This window comes from Gopherus evgoodei, chromosome 7 (assembly GCF_007399415.2).
Source record: "Gopherus evgoodei ecotype Sinaloan lineage chromosome 7, rGopEvg1_v1.p, whole genome shotgun sequence".
Taxonomy (NCBI): domain Eukaryota; kingdom Metazoa; phylum Chordata; order Testudines; family Testudinidae; genus Gopherus; species Gopherus evgoodei.
In genome coordinates, this window is record NC_044328.1 from 55,175,056 (window position 1) to 55,194,832 (window position 19,777).

General features: G+C 41.8%; 1 protein-coding gene across 2 annotated transcripts; it reads right to left on the reverse strand.

Moving 5' to 3' along the window:
- Positions 1 to 1,366: 1,366 nt before the first annotated feature.
- Positions 1,367 to 19,339, reverse strand: LOC115655503 (synaptotagmin-15-like). 2 transcript variants are annotated; one of them, XM_030571016.1, is made up of 8 exons: positions 18,802 to 19,339; positions 13,538 to 13,743; positions 12,717 to 12,859; positions 11,736 to 12,031; positions 10,695 to 10,865; positions 9,467 to 9,587; positions 4,828 to 5,007; positions 1,367 to 3,349 (listed from the first exon to the last, which is right to left on the reverse strand). In XM_030571016.1, the coding sequence occupies exons 1-8, from the start codon at positions 18,802 to 18,804 to the stop codon at positions 3,213 to 3,215; spliced, it is 1,257 nt and encodes a 418-aa protein (XP_030426876.1). In that variant the 5' UTR covers positions 18,805 to 19,339; the 3' UTR covers positions 1,367 to 3,212. The 2 variants fall into 2 exon arrangements, with proteins under 2 accessions (XP_030426876.1, XP_030426875.1); XM_030571015.1 differs by having other exon boundaries at positions 13,538 to 13,748.
- Positions 19,340 to 19,777: the final 438 nt, after the last annotated feature.

The following is a 19,777-nucleotide window of genomic DNA, read 5'->3' on the forward strand; positions in this document are numbered from 1 at the left end:
ACAGTTGAGGGCAGCGCGCGGAGCCGTCTGATTTCTGCCCCCACCTGGGCTGCTGGGACATGGGGCTGGCCCCTTCTGAGAGCGGCGCAGGGCCAGAGCAGGCAGGGAGCCTGCCTTAGCCCCACTGCGTGCTGCTGCCACCCCGGAGCCCACACCCCTCCTGCACTCCACATCCCAACCTACTGCCCTGAGCCCTCTGCCGCACCCTTTCTTCATCTCAACCCCCTGCCCTGAGCCCCCTCCCACCGTCTGCATCCCTCCCTGCACCCCCAGCTCCCTACTCTGAGCCCCCTGCTGCACCCTCCTGAACCTCAACCCTCTGCCCTGATCCCCTGCACTCCACACCTGCCCTGCACCCCAATCCTCTGCCCTGAGCCCCCCCGCACTCCGCACCCCCTCCTGCATCCCAATCTCCTGCCTTGGGCCCCCTCGTACATCCAGCAGCCCTCCTGCACCGCAACCCCTTGCCATGAGCCCCTTCCTGCACAGCGCACCCCCACACACACCCCGCACTCCTTCCCACACCCCATCTCCCCTCCCCCGGCCCTACATTCATGACCCTGTGTGTAAGCGCCAAACCCCTTAAAGGATTATCTCATCCTATGACATATGTAATTTACATAGTGGAGCTGTGTTGATATGGCTAGAGAATGACTCAAAGGGAGGTATGCATCTCTACATGCTAACTGCAGAACAACTGTTGAATAAGCAATTCTCATTTGGGGGCATAGTGATAGGAAATACTGTGAAAGATGTTGCATCTTATACAAACTTAACTCATAGCTTCTGTTTCTTCTTTTCTATCTACTTTTGGGATCTGGATTAATTGTTTCATTCGCTTACATTCAACTGTGAGTATTTGTGCTTTCCATATTTAGGAAGTGAAGAGATTCCAGCCAGGAAAGTGATTGAGGACTGGTAAGTATTGCTGTTCATTCCTTATCTTCACTCCATCATAAACCTCTCTCAAGGACAATAAAAGACCATTGGGCTAAACCTCAGCTGGTGTGACTTGCCATTGCACCACCGACTTCAAGTCAATGGAGTTATGACATTTTACACGAGCTAAGGATCTGCCCCCAGTTCTGTCATGCCTCTTTTTTGTGGCTTTGTATTCAAGCAACAGCATTCTCTAGTGAGGAATCAGATGTGACCTTTCCAACTCCTGTTACTCAGGTTAGCCTTGAACAGCAATTCCAACACCCATGACAACAGCCCAAGTGCAAGGTTATTGATGAGTATCCTTTAATCCCCACAGATCCATTTCTCCATCACTTTATTTAGAATCAGTGAATAACAAACCTTACATTGTCCCAGCACTCGTCATTCTGTAATGTATAAGAAGCATAAATAAAGGAGACAGCACTGGTGCAATGTATTTTTTTTTATTACATACAGGATACTGTGCGGCGAGAAAGAGGTGGATGTGCTGTCAACTTGAAAAGTGCAAGTGAAGAAACAAAAATCCTTTGTTTCCTAGCCTAGCAGCATTTATATTAACAGATATAGTACATTACAAATTAAAACTACATAAACACACACCATAAACCTAACTAACTGAAACACATTATTGTTCACCTTCATTTACAGCCAAATTAGTTAGGTTTTACTAATTTAAGGGGGGGATGCACAAAGAGTAATTTTAGTGTCTGTTACAATTTTACTGTAACAACATAGGTTAGCACACTGTCATATTGTTTTCCTCCTCAAATCAGACTTGCTGCATATTAGACTGTTTTTAAAACAGCTTTTGGGGAATAAAATTGGGAAACCAGATCTATTCAAAGTTCTGAGGACTTAACAGTACTGATTCAAGGCAGACATAGTGTGGTCAGGTACTTTACAAGTTTCTTTACATAACCAGTCCAATATGTCTTCATCCCTGATTCACCAATATTGGACCTCTCTTGTACACACATTGCTATTCATAACAAACTATGAGATATGAGGCTCCCACATGACTTCTCACAATTAGATTGAAGCCCCCAATATATTTCACTTGAGAGCTCAGGCAGATTTTGAACCTTCTGTACTACTGCCCATTTCAGACATTCATGCTACCACCTTCAGACAGCAGCAATGTTTTCAAAAGGAAAAGTGCTCTGGTTCTCAAGAGAGCTCTACTTTTGACATATTAGGTTAATTAACACTGTATCCGGTTTGAAAGGAAGCCTGTTTTATCTCAACTGCAAAGATTACAATGCTGATTGAAACATATCGTACTAAATGCTGCATTAGAAGGCAGTTTGTTGGTCTGGCTTATGATTTTAGGTTAGGATGTAAAAAGTACTGTGTTCAAGTCCTAGGTGAGCCATCAAGAAGTGAGGCTGTCCTGTTGCTTTTATTCTAATTAAAATATAATTGATCCACTTTACTTAATAAAGAAATGAAGGAATCACCACCACCACCACCGTTTCATTCTGCCAGAGTTTACGCTATCAAGGCTGTAATATGATCAGAATTTTAGCCAACATTTTCAATACTTTTACCTTGTCTTCAGTGTCACCAGAAGGTGTGTTTTTGGAGTCAATAGCAGACATTCAACTAAACTGTTGATAGAAGTATGTTATTTTGAGATTCACAGAAATATGTTACGGCTGCTGGGTCATTATAAACCAGAATCAAATTTACACTAATTTGAAATATAAAGCAGGTGTTCTGGATAATTCAAATATTTACAATGCCTACTGTATTCAGCTGATATATATATTTTGGGCCTGATTGACCCTATTATGTTACTTCAGTTCTATGCCTGTGGCACTCCATTAATTTCAGTAAAGCTTCACTAGTCTAGAACTGAAGTAGTGCTGTGGTGAATCAGGCCCAGTATCCTTAAGGACTATTTGTAGCTTGTTTGGCATTCAGTCCAAATGAGGAAATGAATGGCCAAGATTAGCAGCTCAAATAACTGGTCACGGGATTAGGGTACTCGTGTTTGTCTTTCTGCTTTGTGTGATATACTGTATGTTGACGAAACAGTACTGGAAAAACATTTTGGAGGGAGAGGAAAGACTCTGTTTCAGCCAAGGAGAGACTGACTTTTCTGTATGTTTAGTGGAGGATAAATTTTAAGTTGTTGGCTGGTTGCAGAGATTAAATGGTGGGAAAGTTTTCTGTGCGTGTCTTTGGATTCAGAAAAAATATGAGAGCTGCTACATTTTAAAGGAGTCCTCGTCTTTCAGGTGCTGTTCAGAGAGAGTGATGCTGCTCAATTAGGTGTTGCGGCAGAGGGCGTGCCATCGTTTAACCAGCTCCTTGGGCTTGCTGATCATTTCATTCCAGTGTTCCAACTCTTTGCCCCTTGTGTACATGAAGGGCCCAACCACTACACGACCCAGTAGGTGGGTTTCTGCATAGAAAAAAAGAATGTAGTTAGTGGCCAGCACCCTTACTCTGTTCTGGCTAGATCCTTACCTAGGAGTGGAACAACAGCATTTCTTTTACTGTCTGTATAATAAGAGAGTATTTTTTTTTAATCAAAATTTCCAAAGTGTGTGCTGTAGTTCTGGGGATATAGTGTTCTCTCAGTATATACACATTAAAGATGATCACCCCCACCACTGCAGAGTTCCCACCAGTGACTCAACTGTTGGGAGATATTGCAGGTGGCGCACACCCAGTCAGATCAGCTTCAGCCTGTTCCGTCACTCACAGTTTACTGCCAGTCAGAGCTACTGTTCTGGGCAGACCAATCTTTATATCCTCAAAACCTTCCATGCAGAGATTTATTTCAAAGATGTGCCCTGCTGTGGTCACCACCAACTTGGCTAGGATTCAGACCAAGGTTGAAAGATGAAAAGCTTTTGGCTCATGGAGGAAGCATATTTAGTTAGTGAAGCATCTGACTAGGAGTCAGAAGATCTGGATTCTGTTTCTGGCTCTGCCAATGACTCTGTGACAGTGGGCAAATCACTTAACTTTTCCAAGCTTCAATTACCCATATGTAAAATGGGGATGATCATCTGAACCTGCCTCACAGAAATGTATTAATGTGTGTAAAGCACTTTTAAGATCCTTACATAAAAACTGTTATACATTTACATCTTAATCAGAATGCAGGCAATTACCAATCCCCCAATGTCAGTCCATTCACCTCAACATTTTATATGGTAACTCCATGAAAGCTTTTGTGTTTCAATACTGAATTCATGCTTGGGCTAGAGAAAGAGCAGAATGCAGCTGCTAATATACAGAAATTGACTAGATTGCAGCAGTTCTGGTGCTGATTTAAAGTTTCAGTTAATCTCAAACAGGATTTAAAACAGGATTTCCTCCTTCCCAACTCAAATTTCAAATGACAGGCTGTTGTCTGTCTAGATTACATTCTTACTGATGTTGCTGTAAAGCAAGTGTTGGATTTATGAATATGTGTATGGAGAATTTCCACATGTCATTCTAATATCACATTAGATATCTAATATCAAGGAACATTCCAGATATATCCAATCTCTGAAAAACATGTAAGGAACATACCCAAACAGACTAGTGAATGGCTCTAAAATGATTGTTGTTCATTTTTCTCATTGTGAGACTCAAAAATGTACATGATTAGAAGGCTATAGAATGAATGACACCTAACATATGAATTGTATTTAAAATCATTTTTTTAATGTTAGCTCTTTTAATCTTTCTTCTGGAGCTTTAGTCATCTAAACAACAGCTTCTGAAATACCTGGCTGCCCATTAGCTCCTGATGGTTATCAGTGCAGGTTACTGTGACACTCCTGTGTTTAGAATTATCAAGAGTAAGCCTTGCCTTGCTGCAAATGTACAAGAACCTAGGAAGAGCTTTAATATATCTCAGATATAGTAAATTCTGTTTCTTACTGTCTCCCTCAGCACTCTGGAGCACAGACAGGCTCAGGCTTGCTGTATCCAGCTCCATCTGGTCTGCCTTGAAGCTGAAGGTTTCATTATAGACTGGATTGGGAGATCCCAGAACAGCTGTTGTCTTTTTACATTTAATGAATTTATTGTGGTTCATTAGGGACACTTTGATATACACACCTGAGGTGAAAAAAAAATTCCAAGGAGAAGAAAACAACATGTCAGGGGCACTTCAGAGAAAAGGATAAAGATAATTCAAAACAATTTCATGATTTCAGAAACTATATTTAAAACAAATTAGGTCATAAAACTAATTAGATGAAAGCCTGATGACACATGCAGAAAGATGGCAGTATGCACTGACATTATCTAGCAAGTACACTGACTATTTAGATCCTCAGTCAGGAAGGCAGAATCCCTGTTCCAGACAGTACTTAAGCAGGTAGTTAAGTCTCATTGAATTTTTAAACTCCTTTGAGTGGATGGTAAATTTGTGGAAGGTATCGGCAGTTGGGAAATAAAGAGGTGGCTGAGGGCTATTTAAAATTGTCTCTGTTTGGTTGATTATTTCTTCTAAGAGACCTTGCCAAATAGAAAAAGAAGGGTGAGGTGGAGGAAGAGCAGCAAGAAAAAGTCTCCCTTGCTTCCTGTCTGGACTGACCCTGCTCCTCAGTGTTGTTTAGCCAACATTTGAAAATAAGAGCCAAAGCAGCCTCTAAATGAGGGGTTGGCAACCTTTCAGAAGTGGTGTGCCGAGTCTTCATTTATTCACTTTAATTTAAGGTTTTGTGTGCCAGTAATACATTTTAACGTTTTTAGAAGGTCTCTTTCTATAAGTCTATAATATGGAACTAAACTATTGTTGTACATAAAGTAAATAAGGCTTTTAAAATGTTTAAGAAGCTTCATTTAATATTAAATTAAAATGCAGAGCCCCCTGGAATGGTGGCCAGGGCCCGGGTAGTGTGCCACTGAAAATCAGCTCATGTGCCGCCTTCGGCACGTGTGCCATAGGTTGCCTACCCCTGCTCTAAATGATTCCATGTTCTCTCTTCATCTTCAGTATTCACTGGCAAGATAGAAGAAGGTTGATCTTAGTGGCTAAACAGTAATGTTTTCCTGAGGGAGAAATAAGAACTCCCCTGCTGCAACTGTTTCTTACTCCCTGCCATTCAGGGAGAAGACAGCAGAAAAAAATCCAGGCCCACCATCATTTCCAATCTTTTGTTGCAAAATAATTAAAATTATGCTCAGTCCTGAACAGTCTGATTCACTGGGGAATGGTACAGGGAACCCAATCATCTTCAGAATAAGAACATAATCCCACTCTCAATTAGTAATTTTTGAAGATAAACTCTAGAAATTGCCATTTTGAGTCAAATCCAAGATCCGTGTAGTCCAATATCCAGTCTCTGAGGAAGGGGCAAAAACGCAGCAATAGGCAAATGTAAGTGAATCCCCCCCACACACACACACACACACCCGGCATAGATCTTCTCCTGGTCTCTATGGTTAGGGATTGACTTAAACCCTGAAGCACAAGGTTGAATATCCCTTCCAAAATGTTGTTATAATTAATTATGACAACTGGATATATAATAATTGAATATTTTTGATTTCCATATAAATATCCGATCTCTTTTTTAATCTTGGTAAATTGGTTTTGAGTTAATGTAATTTCTCAGTTCCTTTTACCTCAGATCTTGGTTTTGCATGAATAATGTTCTTTGATCAGAAGAACAATTGTTTTGGTATCATTGTGGATTATCCATATAGCTAGAGAATCAGCTTTTGAAAGGACAGCTGGAAGTTCAAGTAAATTATAGATGATGTTTTAGATGCTTTGTGACCCACTGTAGCTAGTACATGAGATTTTCATCTATAGGGACCTGAGTTCAACTTAAATCTCAGGTAACTTACTGATCCTGCTCCCCTTCAAATCAATGGAAGTCAGTAGGTCCCAACAGGAGTTTGGAGATTAACATTTTAGTCCTGGTTTATCCACATCACAAACTTAGTTAGTCAGCAGTTTCTGCTCAGGAGAGACCATGGATTTATCAGAGTAGTGGCTTTTCACACAACAGTTGAGGTATGTTGATTGTGGTGTGCCTTGGCTTAAAGAAGTTAGCCCATAAACTGCCTGCACTAAGCCTGGATCAAGCCACTCCTCATTTTCACAAGCATTACAGTCACTCAAGTTTTAGTCAACCAGTAAACATTCCCTTATTGGCCTATACCTTGCTATAGAATACAAAGCCCTTGCTCCCAAGATCAGCTCTTTGGGGAAGGGACCTTTTCTTTGTTCTGTGGTTGTACAGCACCTAGCACACTGGGGTCCTGGTCCATGATTGAGGATCCTAAGTCCTATAGTAATACATATCATCATAATTAACAACAATCAGTATAGAAACAGAGAGCTAAGATAAGGATATTTATACAACTGTAAATGTAAGAGCCTTCTCATTCAAGTTCTTCCCTTTAGGATTTGCCAGAGAATCTGCAGTCACTTTAAGTCGGCTGTAGCAGTGGACATTATCAAAGGAAATAAGGGCTGTTTGTTTAAAGGTCTTTAAATATTAGACATTTATTGTGGGGAATTGCTTATTGACAGCATTTCCTTCCTTCCTTCCTTTCTTCCTCCTGGAGAGCTTCCACAGCCCCGTCAATGCACTGATTATTACAATAATGTGCAAGAGCCTGGCATCAAATTAACACAGCAGCTCAATGGCCAATGTGATGACAGAAATTTAATCTGACTCTCACTGCTGCACAATTTAAAGTCCTGCACTTTGGGCCGGAGCAGAGATGAAATGTGAGAGGAGAACGCACGCACACACACACACTCACTCACTCTCTCTCTCTCTCAGAACCCCTGCCTTGACCTTTTCCAACCTCAGGACCCTGCATTCATCTCATTTGCAATTTATCTCCTGGAAGTCCGTTGTATAAATATCCTTATCTTAGCTGTCTGTTCGCTTTCTAGTGCCCATTTATAATAGTTGCTTTCTGCCTGTCCATTATTTACCTCTTAGTGCAAAGGCAGTACTAGTTAGGTCATGACTTTGCTTACTTGAAAGATGGGTATTTTCAGTGCTACTACTGTACAACTCCTCTTACAACATTCCTGGCCCAAACAAGGAAAATTCATCTCTAGTGACATTATAACAATTTTTGAGAGCGCATTTATTCTGGGGTTAATAGCATGAGTCCCACTGTCTGGATGTTTATAGATATCTTGTACAAAGACAGTTCTTCTCCATCAATGAGACTGTCACTCTACGCACTTTATAATTACAGCTACTGACGATCTCTATAGAGAAAATTAAACTGTACTCAACTGTAAGAGAAAATCTTTTACATTGATATGGCTCCTTTTATCCCCGATCTCTTCACAAATCACTAGAGACGGACACTGTTGGATTCAGAGATGTATTTGAATATCCACCAATTCAGGGTGTTTGGATCTGTGGGTTTTGGGGCCAATCTCTACGTACATCAACTCTGAAATGCAGCCCCCACCCCAACTTTCCCGCTAGACTGAAGGACAGCAACCAGCTGATATTCACCACATAAAAGGATGTTGGGGGAGTAAAGCTTGGCCAAGGACACCAGGGCAAACCATTTGCAGCCACAGTTAAATGCAGGCACAATCCCACAGGCCTCCTTATTTGTAGACACAATATTATGCCTCCCACAAATGGAGGCCCAATTGAGTCCTATTTTAAAGGTCAGGCCCTATTTATCTAGATGTGCCAAAACAGAAGCTTTGATTCACATTGGATCTACATACTGGAAAAAATGGCTATCTTTAATTAATGAGCCTGTGTGATTTTAGCACATGGAGATTTCAAATTACTAAAAAGAAAAGGTATGATCTGACCTAAAGCTAAGGGAATTTCTGTGTCTTGCTAGCTATTACCTAATCAGCAAACATCTACTAACAGGCTATATTAGTGCTGTTACACAAATATGCATTTTAAAACTATATACATTTTTCATGCTTTGAAAGTTCAATGGTGACTGTATACTCGTTCAAAGCTATGTTTCCTGCCTCCTCTATCTGCTGTCCTTTTTCTTGCCATCAATATTTGTCTTGAGCAATGGACATGTTCAAAAGATTTCCTTGCATATTGAGCCCTAGTCTGCCTTCAGTCTACGTGCTGAAATCCCAGGGACATCTCTAAAATGGCCCAACAGAATTATGCCGGAATTATACCTTCCAAAAATCATTTGCTTCTGGGCTGAACATTAACTTCAGAAATACAGGCTTTGTCCAGGACATGCTCTCTCAACCGTAACAGCAGATTCACTGGTCCAATGCTCTACCTGCAGCTTCCTCAGGTTGTAATGGAGGCAAAGCAGAAAGCAGGACACAATGAGATTTGACAAGTGTCTTGCCTTCCTTTAGTTTCCCTCCTCTCTGTAAACCAGGTTCCCACCCAATGAATATGCAAACAGCAAATATCCGAATCTAGTTAGCACCGGAACACAACACAGTTTGCTTCTGTGCAGAAATTAAATCTCCCTGGTGTTTGGTCGTTCAGTGGAGTCACTTAACGTAAGCACTGTGAAGATGGGCCAGGAAGAAGCAAACCAGAGCAGGAATCCAGGGGTAGTAACAGAGGAAGGTAATACTCACTGGCAGCATCTCTCTCATCCTGGAATTTTAATCCCTTCGCTCTCAGCACCACTACAGTGAGACGGCCCAGGTAGTCATTGTAGCTGAGAGAAAACTGGATATCGCCGTACTCTGAAGGAGGCTTTGGAAGCGGAAGGTCACTATTAAAATGCATTTAAAAGGCTTTCTTTTCAGTCAGATATATTGGAAAACAGTGATTTCTGCCACTTTAGGAACGGGAAATGAATTCTAGCATCTCTGTATTTCACTGCTGGGGTAATTGAAAGGAACAGTTGGCCACTAGTATAATTGCCTACATAGTGATTATTGCTCTATCGTTCTTTGCAGGAGATTTTGGCTTTATCCCTCCCAGTAAAACCTGCTTACCCTTATTCACATAAATAGTTATTTACATCAGTGAACAGGATTTGGCCCTTCTTTCTGGATCCTAGTCTCAGCTGTGCCTCCTATCCACCCAACACTATCAAGGTGTCATTTCCCACCCTGCCACCCCTATACACTCACTCTCTGCGCCCCCCCCCCAAGGCAGGAAGCCATCTCCTCCTCCTCCCAGTCCCCCAGCACCAGCAGGAGTAATACTGTAACTCTGCATTGTAACAGGATGAAGTATTCTCAGAATTGTCACTAACCAAGTTTCTGGCTTTTCTGGGTTTACATAAATGGTGGTCAAACCGTCTTCTTGTGCTATGAAAGTATTACCCACTGAGTCATATTAACACACATGAAAAAGGTTTCCCTGAAGGCCAGCCAACAGCTTTCCTGCATTCCCATCCCTCCTCCTCATTTGGGATACAGCATTGTTCATCCTGCTTTGTGCTGGGCCTTTCTTGTGTCCCCATTAATTCATAACACAAGCAAACGGCAGCAGGTGTTTTTTCATTTAGCTTTTATGCCTCATCCTAGACATTGGGGAGATAGCTGTGTGCAGATGCAGCCTTTTCATTCCTGTGCTAAACACTGTGATGGGAAGCATTAAGTGTTATAGTGCTGCACATGACACTTCCCTCCCCCACGGTGCATGTTAAGACCTTTGGTAAACTCTAATCCCCTAGCTTTTAACAAAAACAATCCCATATTTGATCTTGCCTTCCTCTGCCTCATCTGTGCCCATGTGCAGGTACTACATATGTGCTGTAAAACTCCCTGGTCTCCCCAGTAGGCCAAAGCTCAAAAACACAAAACAGAGTGGTATTTGCCTAATGAATTTACCCTTTAATTAATTGCCTACCTCCAGGTTTTCTGCTTCCAAATCTCTCCAAATTACTAGTTTGCTGTCACCAGTTAATGTCTCATTTTTCAAAGGAAAAATCACTTGGCCTAGGAGATGATGCTTTTTCTGTTTATCGACATGGTAGACTGAGAATTTCAGAGTCCGTTGATACAATGTCTTACTAGAAACCTGTACAAAAGTAGGCAGAACATTTCAATATAACAATATAATTTATTACATAGCTCTGTAACTTATCATTACCATACATGTGATGCATATATCTCTGAAATATTTTAGGGCATGTAATTTCTGTACTTAAAATAGGATATATATTTATATTTCTTATTAGCAAAATAGCTATGATAATCTGCATCCCAGTATGCCCACTGCTGCTTCTGGCTTTTGAGGTTGTATTTTCTGTGTATAAATGCACTGAGAACTATGATAAACATAGACAAAGAGTTCTGTGGTACCTTATAGACTAACAGATGTATTGGAGCATGAGCTTTTGTGGGTGAATACCCACTTCGTCAGATGCATGTCAGTTGCATGATGAAATGAATATTCACCCACAAAAACTTATGCTCCAATATGTCTGTTATTCTATAAGGTGCCCCAGGACTCTTTTTCACTTTTTACAGATACAGACTAACATTGCTACCCTTCTGATACTATGATAAACATAATATATTATAAAAAATCAGAAATGAAGATGCCAGTATCTATGCTACTTGGGACAAAATGGTGCAAACCAAATAGTGTAGATGAAATATCAAATAAGATTTGTTTGATTTAGCTTGTACATTTGTTGGGCTACAGGACCATCTCTTTTGTGTTTTTTACAGTGCCTAACATGAACACACACCCCTAATTGGCCCTGGCAGCACAAATAATAATAATAAATTGCCTAACAGCTAGACAGCATTGTGACAATGTATGTGCTGGGAAAGGTCTGCCCTGAGATGACACAGACCTCCAGGCTACACAACCTAGTGATCTTGTTTCCCTGACATCCAGAGTGACACATCAGATGTACCATTCAAGTTAAAAGGCAAGTACCTGAAAAATAAAATTTTCATCAAACTGAGGGTTGAGTGTTTTGCGTTTGGTTTTGGACTGAAGGTAACGCCTTTCATCAGGCAGCAGATAAATTTTCACAAAGGGACTGCAGGAATCTGTAGGAGGGTGCAGTTTTCTAGCTTTAATCAAGGAGACGAGAAGCCTTTCAGCCTCTTGCTCATATTGCACTGAGAACCAAAGACGGCCAATGTTGCACTCAGAGAAGTCTGTCTCGCTCTTGTCTTCAGGGAACTTGTACAGCTCTGGGTTGATAGACCCTATGACATACGCTCCAGCTTTGCAAAATAAAAAACAAAACCAAGCAAGTTAACCTCAGACTACAGCAGTGTTTCTTACAGCTACTGCCTCTTTAGGGAAATCATGTAAAGCTCTTCTTTATTCACAGTTTATCTCTGTGTATAAATTCTGCATTTGAATTCCTTTTTCCTCAAAGATTGAGAAGAGTTTGTAGACTCATCTCTTTTCTTCTTAATATTGTTATGGAGGCTTCTGTAGTGATTCTGCTGTGGACAACTACTGGGGGAATGTAGCTGATGTTTGTTACAGCCCTCCAGAGTGCAGCATATGCTCCCTTCTGCAACTGGCCATGTCCGCCCCTTGTGGGAGATGCTAGCACTGACCAGACACTAGCCCCAAGCAGCCCTGGTGTTGTCCCTATTTCGAAGATTCAAGGAAAGACTTGTTTCTTGTGCTCTACCCTAGGCCTTGTACAACAGTGTAAGGGGTGGCCCCAGTCTAGCCCAATTCCTTTCTAAACATACAGTATAGTGTTTGGGGCTATTACTGAAGAATACCATAGTGTATCTACACTTTGTGATATTATATATTTAGATAAGCAATATCACTCCAGAGTGTGGCCAGATAACAATTGTAGGGTATAATATTTGCACCTCAAATGTGTTGCACAATACTCAAGCTTCCTTTCCAATAATCTGTCCCACCTTTGCAGTGTCATCATACCCAAGGAGTGAAAAGAACACCGGGGCCCAGACTCCGGAGTCACGTAGGGGTCACTGTCGTCCTGAACCTGCTCTCCATTTGTCAGGTTAAACCAGTCTCGCCCATGAAATTTTGGTGGAATGATGAACGGAACGCTTCTAGTTCTGCTCAGAATAACAACAAACAACTCTTCCAGTTTATCTAAGAAAACCAAACTCCATCAGAGAATAATACATTTAGTTGTAGTTCCATAGTTTTGCAGAAATTGTTTGTAGATGCATTAGTTCTTAGGTGGAAGTGATTCATAATGCAATACCCCTTGTTTAACCAATATAAAAATTATAGAACGTTATTTATTTGTATGAGGGTAGCACCTAGAGGTCCCAGTCAGGGATTTGTGGCCCTCAATATGGTGGGCACCTTACATACAATAAACTGTCAGTCAGATCCCCTCTCCTTCTCTTTAATTAATGCTTCAAAGAAAAAAAGAATCAATTTAACTTTTTTGTTTGGAGATTGAGCACATCAGAATTTGAGAACCAACAAAGTTATCCATGGTCCACATAAGTTTCATTTCCCTACCTTTTTATTGTTAAATTACATTCCATCATATACATCAGAAAAAAAGAATTACTGAACTGAGGTTGCAGTAACAGTCACTTACTCTAAAGGAATGAATTACACAGTATTTTACCTTTCCTACATGATTGATTTCCTCCCCTTTCCCCACTTCATTCTGGGTTTCTGTCAGACCTTGTGTCCCACATTTGGGCCTTTGGCAGGTAGAGAAGTATGTAGCTTTATAAACAGTAGCCCATAGGAAGAAAAAGACGTCTATTTACCTTATGCTTTTTGGTTGAATTACAGAAGATGGCTGGGTTAAAGTCTGATCTTCCAGACTGGCATCTGGATGTGTTGGTGTGACTGAATTTGTGAGTTCCTCATAGGAAGGTAAGAGGCATATCTTCTTCCAAAGCAGGTACGCTGCTATTCCAATAAGGATCAGTAAAAGGATTCCTCCTATTACACCTCCAGCCACAGCAGCTACCTGTTCTGGTTACAGGAAAGCATACAAAGTGGGATCATCAGTACATATAGGGTTTTTTGGCCAGGAATATTTAAATTTAAGAAAATGCTCCTAGGACCAAGAACTTACAGTTTTTTTGGTTTGCTGAAAGATTTGATGAGAATGGATCTGTTATTTCACTGTCAGTTTTATTGGCTGAAACTTCGGAAATAGAATTTGACCCTCAAGAGTTTTCTTGGGGGGCCAGTCTGAGACTGGAATGAACTCCTCCAGAAACTAAGGACCATCACAAACCTTCACCATCTTCCACTCCAGCTACAAAGCACATTTCTTTGACCTGCCTTCTCTAACATAAATATATAGCAACTTATAGTTAACAGAAACCTACCAAAACAAAACACTCCCTTGGATAGTGGATGGGAGAACCTAACACCACCTGATAGATATTAGTTACATCTCTTAATACTCTACTGGAAGGTGATCAGATACTATGGTGATGAGCATGGAATAAGAACCTGCATAGAATATAAGTAAATGCCAAAGTGTTTTTATTTTTATTCCAATTACCATGAGAGATTTTGTAGTGCTCCCGTTACAGGAAAAACAGCCCAGACAGTGTAGGGTGAAATACCTGGCAGCATATTATACCATTACTTTGATTTGTTTCCCTTTACTTCAATGTTCAGCTGAGACAGTGTTTCCAAATGAAGAAAAAGGCAAAACATAGTTTAAAAATGAAACAAAACAAAGAACGTTTAGTACAAAGGAAGTTTAGAAACAACAAAACAGAATTAGAGGATATGTATGTTTTTTGATCTGGAAAGATCAACTCAGGTATATCATCTAAAAGTTGTATCCTGAATCCTGATTTCTTAAGATGAAAATGAAACCTTGAGGGAGCAATTTTATAGCCAGCAAAAATGGAAGATAATGTATCAAAATATCAAAGATGCCTTTAATTAAAGATGAATATGCAGAGATTCCTTGATGAGGATCTCTTAGTCAGTAAAGAACAAGAGTTAGATATTGATAATGGACCCAATTCATTCGTACCCCAGGGCTACTTTACACCATCTCTGCTGGAATACAGAAGCCATAAAGAGACCACAAGGCCCACTACAACCCCACCCCCTCCCAGACCAGGAACTCCATTGGAAATCAGAGTCACCATAGCTAGTGGTATGCCACCCCAAGCAGGAGTCTTTGGTGCAAGTGGCATGCCATCTAGATTCCTAGTGGGGAAGGATGCATTCCTACACCTGGCTGTTCCTGGCTGCTAGAACAGTCCAGGGCGATTGGGAGCATTGCAAGGTAACCCCTCAGGCTGCTCTAACTTGAGATGGGGACTAAAATGTCAGTCCGCAGCCCCAGAATAGAGGGAGGAGCTGAGGTGGTGTAAAGCCACTTCCTTCAGTGTGGCCTCTAGATCTTCTTACACGTAGGAACAAGAGTCCCCTAAATCTTTTAGCGAGCATGGTCAATGGGGCCTCTCATCCCCTCCCTTGTATAGCATTCCAAGGGCATAAAAGAGGGAGTGGCCACAACACTGCAATTCCTTCTGATCACTGAAGGTGTGGTGAGCTCTGAATGTGCTTGGTGTCCTATATGAGGCTTCCTTGCATTTCCTTTTCTTATGCCTCACTTTTTGTAAGTGATGAATTCCACCTATGGAGTCGCTTCCCTCCTACCTGTATCTGTTGTGTCCTTTTACTTTCTCCACGCCTCCCTTTTGGCTTTTAGCTCTCTCTTCTTTTGAAGGTCCAGAAAACCTCCCTCTACTGCTTTTAGCCCCCTCCTTAAAACACATTTTTTCTGCAAAGGCTTTCAATGCTGATCATTGCAAAATTTCTCAAGTTCATGCTGTCCCCTGGTGATATGTTTTGGGGTCACATGGGCTGGAGCTGGAGCCACAAAGTCTAGATCTGGAGCTGAACTTTCCCAGAGTTTGGTGGTATTTTAAACCAGGCTTCTCTCTGGTTTTTTAATTATTCTGGCTGTATTTGAAGTTCTGAACTAGATTCTAAACTCTTTTTGTGATGGGAGGAAGAGGAATCCTGTCTTATTTGTACACCATCAAGCACAGTCTGCTTTCAGTAAATAATACTGGATAAAATATTTGTTCAGATTTTAAAGTGACCAAATAGTATGAAGTGAATAAATGGTTCTCTAGTAGTGCTACCTCCGGTTATACTTCACACATACATGTTATTTATGAATTCCCTGTTTTTCTTTATCTCCTCCTGAGGTGTGGTAGGGGATCTGTATTTAATCAGCAGCCTGCATGGCAATACAAGCAAAAACTATTCATTCAAAGATTTTTAGGACCAGAAAGGAACATTGGATCATCTAGTCTGATCTCTGTGTGATTAAATAGAGGTTGTGATCATACTTCTGTTTTGTTCCTTTATTTTTTAATCTGCTTTTATATCTTCCCCCTCCTATCAACCAACATATGGACTTTTCAGAACAATGAATGTCATCTTTTTCTTATAATCTGTAGATAGTGTGTCTAGAAACCAAAACATATCCAGCCTATGATTATAATAATCACTCTGGGAAACAGGAAACTCGTTTGCCTGTTTGCTGTGGATTAATATTATTCTTGAAAGTCTAGGTGTGCTAAACTGGTAACCTAATTTCTTAACTATTGCATAACTTTGAAGTTTGGGGAAACTGGCAACTCAGAAATTCACTCTTGAGCAAAGAACTTCTGTAGATGCACATTACCTGTTAGTCTTAGAGAGCATACTCATAAACTTCCACTGAAACACTCATGTAGATAAAACTGGCAAATGTACAAATCTTTATCCATTGCTTTTTGAAGAGCAGAATGAGAAGTGTCTGATGAAGGTAAGTCTTTTAGCTAAATTCCATGATAAAATGAGCAGTGGTAAAAATGAAATAGTTCCACAGGTGTAATATCTGCACTGCAAATGTTTGTATGCTTCATGGTTTTATTCTCCATGTATATATATTAAAGAAGGACAAGCATTTCAAGGGCCATAAAAGCTTAACCCACTTATCTTCTTTGCTATTTCTTTGTTTTCAATGTATTTCCTTCTCTCCATTTCCGAGCACTTACTCCCTTTCCAACTATCCTGTGTTCTGCTTATGTAGCCTGCCCACGCAGCCTTATCCACACAACCATCAGTGACAATAAACCAACTGGTGGTGTGGTGTAACTACAACAGCCATCCATGGAATGCATTGAAGTAAATCCAAAGAGAATGAGCTCTTAACGTTTGCAAAAATTCAGTGAGATTAATTTGTTCACTGTTGAATCACATCATTAAACATTTCTGACCCACTTGCCCCACCCATTGACAGCAAATCCATCTTTTATTCTTATTTGGGTAAATCCACAGGAATTTTATGGGGTTCAACATAGCTGATTAGAATTCACACTCCTGTATCTAAAGTAGAATTTGGCTTATTGTCTTTTTTAAGCAGTTTGCCTTATCTGTTTAGACCAACAGCACTAGGCAATAGATAAGGAGGATACAGTGCAGCATAAATCAGAAAGACAGCCATTAAGATAGGTGTGATTGGTTGTGAAGAAGAAAAATGTTTGTATGATTAAATAACTACCTATGTTTATGAGAAATTGGTGTACTGTATGTATAATATAGAGCATAGGAGTTAGAGATGGAAAGAACTAGTTAGAATATTCAGCTAATCTCCTCCAACCTCTGGCTTTGCAAGGATGAGCTATCAACATGTGTAAGATACTACCCTTGATTTTAGCATGCATAATATTTTGATGGGTGGATTTTCTGTCTCCCTCAGGCTTAGAGTCTCTTGTTTATTATTTGCAGAAGTAACTGTGTATATAAGCTTTCTCCTCCTACCACTCCCCGTCCTTCCCACCACTCTCTGGTAAATCTGCAGCCTGAGAAATGACCATACCAATGCCATACCAAATAAATTCTGTTGTGGTTTATATAGTCAGGCAGCACTGCCTCACAAATTTTAATTCATACACAAGTCTCAGATCTGCAATGTATTTTCTCTTCATTCTCATTATAGTTTACACATTTGTCTTAGCATAAACCTTTATGACAGAAAAGTGCAGAGTGTTTTCTGAAAAATCTATCAGCTTTTACATTTCCTTATTTGTTTGCTCTCTCTGCCTTATATGCATTACATACAACAGAATCTAAGCAATTATTTGATAGGAAAGCAATCACCAATGGCATATAATAAAAATCAAGTTGGAGACCTGAGAATTAGAGGGATGGTGCTTCAGATCTGGGGTTCTGGAGGAGAACTGAATAACTGTATAGTGGTTCATGTTCACATATGTTACTAGAGATGGGCTGGAGCTGCAAATTCTGCTTTGGATCCATAACTAAACTTTCCTAAAGTGTTCATTATTCTGTTATTTATTTAAGGAGCATGTTAGCAGGATGGAGCAGGTCACTCCCCCAGCACAGAAGCAACCTGGAGATTTCAGCAACTCAGGAAGTTTAGAAAGTGGTTTGTGAGAGGATTAGTGTGGAAAGGGGCTGGATTTTTGAAGAGGAGGGAAATTTCAGTTCAGACTGGATTCACAGGAACCTAGATCAGAGAAGAACAAGGATGAGCTTCATGCAGGCATGGGGGTGCTGGAGGGGACCTAGCCATGTATTGACATGCCCCCTCTCCTGGCTGATGAACAGCTGATAATGGTTTGGTAGCCAGTCCCCTGAGGCATTAGGGAAGGGGGAGATGAAAGGGGGAGAACAGCTGCGTCTGTGTGCCCCACTCCCCATACCAGGCATCACTCTCTTCTTGGTGCTTGGGCAGGTAAGTGTCCAGTCAGTGCCAGCACTGACCTCCCCAGGGACAGGGCTGCTGGAACTAGGGGTGCTGCTGCACCCTCTGGCTTGAAGTGGTTTCCATCACATACGGGGTTTACAGTTTAGTTCAATGGCTCTCAGCACCCCCACTGCACACATTTGTTCCAAGGACACTGGCCCTAGGCAGAGATCTGAGCCCCAAGTTACACCTGACTGGCTCCCCTTGGATTGCACCCCATTCCTGACGCCCCCCCTAGCCCAGGGATGTCCTCGGCCCCTACAGACCAACCCCAGCACTTACCATACATGGGTCTTGGGGCCTCAGCTGCTGGGCTGGATCCTTTGTCCCTCAAAGTCACAGGCTCTCCCGCATCTCCCTCAGTCCCCGGCAGGGTGATCAGCTCCTTGTCTCAGTCTGCCCTTCCCGCGGCGGGGTGCACGGGCTCCCTGCCCCCCAGCAGCACTAGCACGGTCCCAAGTCCTCAGGTGCCAGCTGGTGACCTTTTTCCCACGTGCATCTTGTGTTCCCAGGCAGCAGCCAGAGATTGGGGAGCGGGAGGCAGCGAGTCCTTGGCCAACTGGCCGCTACTTCCCTCGCTCCTGCTGCCCAGCCTGCTCCTCCTCTAGTCACAGAAGAGCTGCTCGGTATTTAAAGGGCTGCAGGGATCTGCCTGCTACTGGAGGCTGGGCAGGGACAATGGAGCAGGCTCTGCAGTCAGCCCCTCCTGGCTCCTGCCCACCGACCCCGGAGATTTATAGCATCCGTACACTAAAAGCACCAACACCAAGCTGCTTCCTTCACTGGCTTCCTGGTCCTTGAAGCTGCGCTCTTCAGCTGGAGGGATTAGTGGGAGGGGAGGTTTCTGGTTCCTGCCTTCTACTGGGAAAGTCGCGCCGGGCTTTATCAGAGCGATGTTTGTTCAGCTAAGAAAACAGCCCTAGTCCGAGTGTATTTAAGTGTGCAGGTATCTAGTGTTGTTAGAGCATGTTATTGAAAAGGAGTTTTCTGCCTGCAGAGCGATGCCCTCTGCACTGAAAGACCTTGGAAGTGCTCGTGCTAAACGGAGCTTAGTTGAATAGGTATCAAACTTCAGGGCAGGGACTGTGGCAAGCGTGACATTCGAACCCAGGTTTTTCTCTGGGAGGCGGACTCCAGCTGTTCTAGCGCCAGCCTGGGAGGCAGGGGAGTGGGATTCTGCCACTGACTCGCTGTGGGCATAGCGCTTCACCTCTTTGCTGCTCCTTGTTAAAATGGGAGTTAAGGATCTTTGCAAAGG

Coding starts and splice junctions, on each gene's coding strand:
- LOC115655503 (XM_030571015.1), bottom strand. Junction 9,588..10,694: donor TGGAAGCAGAAAACCTGGAG/GTAGGCAATTAA, acceptor CCGCTTCCAAAG/CCTCCTTCAGAGTACGGCGA. Junction 3,350..4,827: donor CCAGAGTGCTGAGGGAGACA/GTAAGAAACAGA, acceptor TTTTCTATGCAG/AAACCCACCTACTGGGTCGT.